General features: G+C 39.3%; 1 protein-coding gene across 1 annotated transcript in view; it reads right to left on the bottom strand.

Annotated features, from left to right (window-relative positions):
- Positions 1-762: 762 nt before the first annotated feature.
- The window catches only part of NOL11 (nucleolar protein 11), a 22,441-nt gene continuing 18,074 nt past the window's right edge, over positions 763-5,129 (bottom strand). The window contains exons 9-13 of the mRNA XM_007959902.1: positions 4,993-5,124; positions 4,499-4,577; positions 3,927-4,019; positions 1,036-1,143; positions 763-879 (exon numbers count right to left, since the gene is read on the bottom strand). Coding sequence (XP_007958093.1) covers positions 763-879; positions 1,036-1,143; positions 3,927-4,019; positions 4,499-4,577; positions 4,993-5,124 — 529 coding nt within the window. The remainder of the gene's footprint in view (positions 880-1,035; positions 1,144-3,926; positions 4,020-4,498; positions 4,578-4,992; positions 5,125-5,129) is intronic.

Raw genomic sequence — 5,129 nt, 5'->3', positions numbered from 1 at the left:
TGGAACCCACGTAAGGTGGAAATCTCTCAGAGAAGGAAAACTTGAATATTTTCCACTAAAATGAACAACAGAAATGTGGCAAGACTGCACTGTCAAAGGCAGAAAACGTGTAAGACTCAGGAAAACAAGGCAGTCCCTTCCACTTCCGGCTTCCACAGGTTTCACAGTTAACTTTTATATCCTAAATTGATTGTTATCAATTGCCATGGAGGCAACCTAGAGCTCAGTATACAGAAAACTTTTGATCTTTGGGTATGAAAGGCGAGTAGAACCGGGTCAAAGACGGGGGGCAATGGCAGGAGACAAGCACTCCCCTGCACGAGGCCCCCCCTGTCCTGCTTGTGGACTTGGCCCCTTCTGCTGTGAGCACCGATGAACGGGGGCAGTCTCTGGCTCGGATAAAACTATCTCCTAGAATTACTGCTTCAATGGTGATTTTTTTAATTAAAAGACTTACTCAGACATATGGTAAGAAATTAGACTTCTATCAATACAGAAATAAGTTTACTTAAAATCAGTTCAATTACATATGTAAAAAAGTTTCCAAACTTCTTCCCACCAGCATCCACACACTGGCATAGGTTCCTGTGAAGTCTGCGTTCCCTACCTAGTGAGCATCAACAAGGGAAGGTCCCAGGGAGCCGTGGACACGTTTCTGACATCGAGAGTTGGCCACAAACAAAACACCTTTCTTCCTGGATAAGAATGAAGAGCTCACGTAAAAGGGCTTCACAAAACGTCTATGAGGGCGAACTGAGAATGTCAGACGAGTTCTAGCACTTCAATTGAATATAAGCCTGTATCGTTCTTTTCTTGATTTAGTTTCTGTAACTCCCGAAAGCTGACTTCAATCTTGTTGAGCTCGGAATAAATGCTTATCTAAAGAAAAAAAGTTGTCAGAGTTAACTTTTACCATAACTCCTACATATAAACAAATCTGCCACGATTACTAACAACTGTCCCAAGAACCAACCGTCAGTTAGGTGATGCTTGGGCAGACAAAGAGAAGTCAGTATATATCAAGCGATCACAAACCTGGGCTTTCACAAACTTGTAAAGACTTATCAGTAGCCTTTTTGCTTCTGGTATCATCACCACAACCGTGAAGTTAGCATCTAGAAGCAGGCATATCCAATCCATGATCTGCAGATAAACAGGAAGAGAAAGCTAAGAATTTAAATTTAATGTTGTTGTTGTTATGTGCCGTCGAGTCAAATCCGACTCATAGCGACCCCTCCTTGGGTTTCCGAGGCAGTATCACTATGGAAGTAGGATTGCCCAACCTTCCTTCCGAGGAGTGGCTGGTGGGTTTGAACCGCCAGCCGTCTGGTTAGCAGGCAAGTGTCTTAGCCACTATGCTACCAGAGCTCCCAAATTTAATGTTAGGTTAATTCATTTCACAAAGTCCATAATTATACCAGTTATAAGAAATGTAAATCTTCTTAAGTCTAGACTTCTTAGTTTAGAGCTGGAGAGAATTCTAAGTAATACAAAAAGCCTCTTTCCTGCTTTCCTACTTGTCACTAGACAAACATACCTGGATCCTTTCCACAGGATTCATCACTAATAGGAAAGTCAGGGTGGTGTTTCATCCAAGGGAAGAGTCAGGACTTGTATTTTACTTAAAAAAACTTGTTTTGGTAATACTTGCACTTATCAAAAAAGACTCACCCCTCCTTTATTTTCAAAGATATACTATGCCCCAAGATAGGGTGTTATGTATTGTAGGTGAGCTACCACGAACTACAATGACGTTATTATTTATACATGTATCCCATGTGGATCCACATCTTCAAGTGGTATCGTTAACATGCAAATATCACTGTCATAAAAACTGGTTATCTAATTTTTTCAGGGGAAAAAAAAAGTTATCTCAATAAGACTTCTTACTCCAAAATGAATTCTGCATGTATCAAAGAATTAAACACAAAAGAGGAAACCATGAGTGGACTGAAAAAAAAAACATGATGACTATTTTATAATCTTAGAAGAGCCTTAAGCAAACCAAAAGAAGTCATAAAGGAAAAGCTTAATAAGCTCTGACAGCAAAAAAAAAATTAAGAACTTGACTACGGCAAAAATGACAATAAACAGAGTAGAAAGACAATGGCTAGGGAAAAGTATTGATAATACATGAGAAAAGAAGGTTAATATACAAAGAACTCTTGATAAGCCCCTCCCAAAAAAAGACAGGAAACATAGAAAAATCAGCAGGACTCTGACAAGAAATAGAAATGGTCAAGAAAAGATGGTTTACTCCTTCCACTATCAAAGAGATGCAAGTCCAAATAAGGTGCCATTTGTTATCAGTCTGACTGGCAAAAAGCTTGAGAATACCAGGTGTTAGTGAGGATGTGAGGAAATCAGCCCTCACACCTTGGTGATGGTAGTGCCTATTGTCACAACCCTTATGAAAGGTAATATGGCATTTTCAAAAATAAAACTGCATGTACCCTCTCTGATCCAATAATTTCACTCTTGGGAATTAACCTAGTAGAAGTTCTCTCATATGTACACAGGTAGCTGTATAAATAAGCTTTGTCAACAATAATAAAAAAACTGAACAATTTAAATGTTTATCAATAGGGGACTAATAAGATAAATGCACAAAATGGAACGGCAGGCATTTTAACGGTGGTTAAAAAGAATTAAGCACGTATAGATGTTCCAGCCCCCAAAATGTCCAAAACACTATCGAGTTAAAAAAACAAAACAAAACAAAACAAACCACGTTGCAGGCAGCACATACACTATGCTCTCATTTGGGTCAGAAAGAAAGAAAAAAAGGAACGTAAGTTTTAAATTTGTATACAGAAAGAAAATGTCTGGACATTAATTAACATGATTTCTCTAACAGAGACTGGGGGATAGAGACACAATGTTTACTTTTCTCCATACCCTTTGGTATTACTGGAATGTTCAACTGTAAAAATACTTGGGCAACCTATTTCCATAGTGATACCGTCTTGGAAACCCAAGGAGGGGTTGCTATGAGTCAGATCCAACTCCATGGCAGTGCGTTTGGGGTTGTTTTGGTATAATTTAAAATGGAAGTCAAAATTACTAAATGGGGAAGTTGTTATGTTGGTGAATGTCTTGTGTATGATTTCACCACAATAATAGTGAGAAATAAATAAATAAAATAGTCAAATTAAATATTTAACATACTTAATTAGAATAATACAGCCCTAAATGACAGTAAGCAAGCTCTGGTGGTGTAGTGGGTAACATACTTGGCTGCTAAACCAGAAGGCTGGCAGTTCAAACCCACCAGCTGCTCCACGGGAGAAAGATGAGGCAATCTACTTCTATAAAGGTTTGGGAGCTCTGGTGGCATAGTGCCTAAGGCATTTGACTGTTCAAACCCACTGGGCACTCTTTAGAAAGAAGATTAGTCCATCTACTTCTATAGAGATACCACCTTGGAAACCCAAGGAGGTTGATTAGACTATGAGTTGAATCGACTTGATGACAGTGAGTTTGGTTTGTTTTTCGGTTAAATGACAATAAATTACTATTTAATGTTTCCAACTGCTCCTCAAATACATACTTTAAAAGGGGTCTATCATGAGTCTTTGAGAATACTGTTTCATTAATTTTCACTCTCTTATTCTTAGGAGATTATTAGAAGGGGATACCTAGTAACAGCTTCTCCCTGTCTTCTCCCAACATGGCTAAGGAAATGCTTAGAAAGGGACTGAAAAAAAGAAGAAAAAGAGTCAGAAATTTACGACAACACTAAGTTCTGTATCACAGAGCTATAGTTTTAAAACCTCCAACGCCACTCGTCTGTGTGTATGGTGAGGGAGGAGAGTCACATGGACTAGGAATGGAGGAAAACCAGTCACTGAATTCCATGCTGACACTATATAACCTTCTTAATAGATTTTTTCCAGGACTACCTCAAAGCACATAAATTACCTCACCTGGTTCAGGGTTGGAGGGTGTATCCCAGGAAGGGTCATAGCAGCATTTTCACTACACTTGAGATAAAGAAAATATAAATACTGGAGAAAAAGCTGGGTAGGGAGAAAAACAAGACAATTTATCACTTTGATGAAATTTTTTCCTCTCTATAGAAAGTTAATAGAGACTGTTCCATTTACCTATTAAAGAAACGTGCCAGCTATCTGGGGCCATGAAAGTTAAGTGCGGTGCAGCGCCTGCCATCAGTGGGAGCCCATCTGGTCCAGAGTTGGGGTGAGGAGCTTATTCTGTTCCTAAGTAATATGCAGAGAAGAACCCATCCCTGGCATTTCCTTTAAAGTGCTCATACTCATTTGTAACTAAGATGTTTTAAACTGGTCTGGCTTAGCACGAGGAACACATCAAGGCCTGTCACCCACATTTTTACTCGAGTCTCCCAGGCACAGTTTTCCTCACACAGGCTGGGTAGCCTCCTATTCACGGGAAGGAGTGTGATGATTTTCGGATTGCCTTAGCAGCTGGTTAGAGCCAAGCAGAAATAAGATCCGACAGTATTCATAAGAACACTTACTGTGACATGTTGTGCAGGAACATCTTTCAAGTGAGGCAGAAGGAATGCTTCACTGTATGCTGAATGAAGAATTGCATTTCTACTTAGGACTGAAGGAAAACCTTTTGAGAAAGAAGGGCCATGCTACTGAAATGGTGAGTAATGCCCGTCCTCATTTACGTTTTCTACATTTATGCTAATGTTTCATTTATCACTCAACACGCTGCTCATCACTAGAGATCATCTGGCATATAGAACTGGTATTTACTCAGAACACTGATTTTCAGAATTGATGGAGCTTCTGCCTTAGTATAGCTTCTTAATCAAGAGAACAGGTTTAAGTATATTATTTGAATATAACATTGAACATAACCCATTTTCAAGCAGAAATAAAATTGGAAAAAAAAAAAAAAGTCCTTAACTTATCTAATTACCCCTTCTCAGTTATTTTGTGGCATATGATTATGTCCACAGCAAGGGACAGTCTAAGGGAAACTCCTGCTTTCAAAGGATACAGCAGAGCTGCTCTTTTTGGCGTTACAGGGCTTGGAGGGCGCTCCTCGGCTGGGCCCTGAGGCTTCCCCTTTAACTCTCTCTCGCAGTCACTGCAGTTAGCTTCTTTAAGAGTAAAGCCATTTTCAATGATTTCCAT

Source organism: Orycteropus afer, unplaced genomic scaffold (assembly GCF_000298275.1).
Source record: "Orycteropus afer afer isolate SDZICR_OR568_19922 unplaced genomic scaffold, OryAfe1.0 scaffold00018, whole genome shotgun sequence".
Taxonomy (NCBI): Eukaryota; Metazoa; Chordata; class Mammalia; order Tubulidentata; family Orycteropodidae; genus Orycteropus; species Orycteropus afer.
Note: the sequence above shows the minus strand (reverse complement) of the source record. Positions and strands in the feature narration are given on the sequence as shown.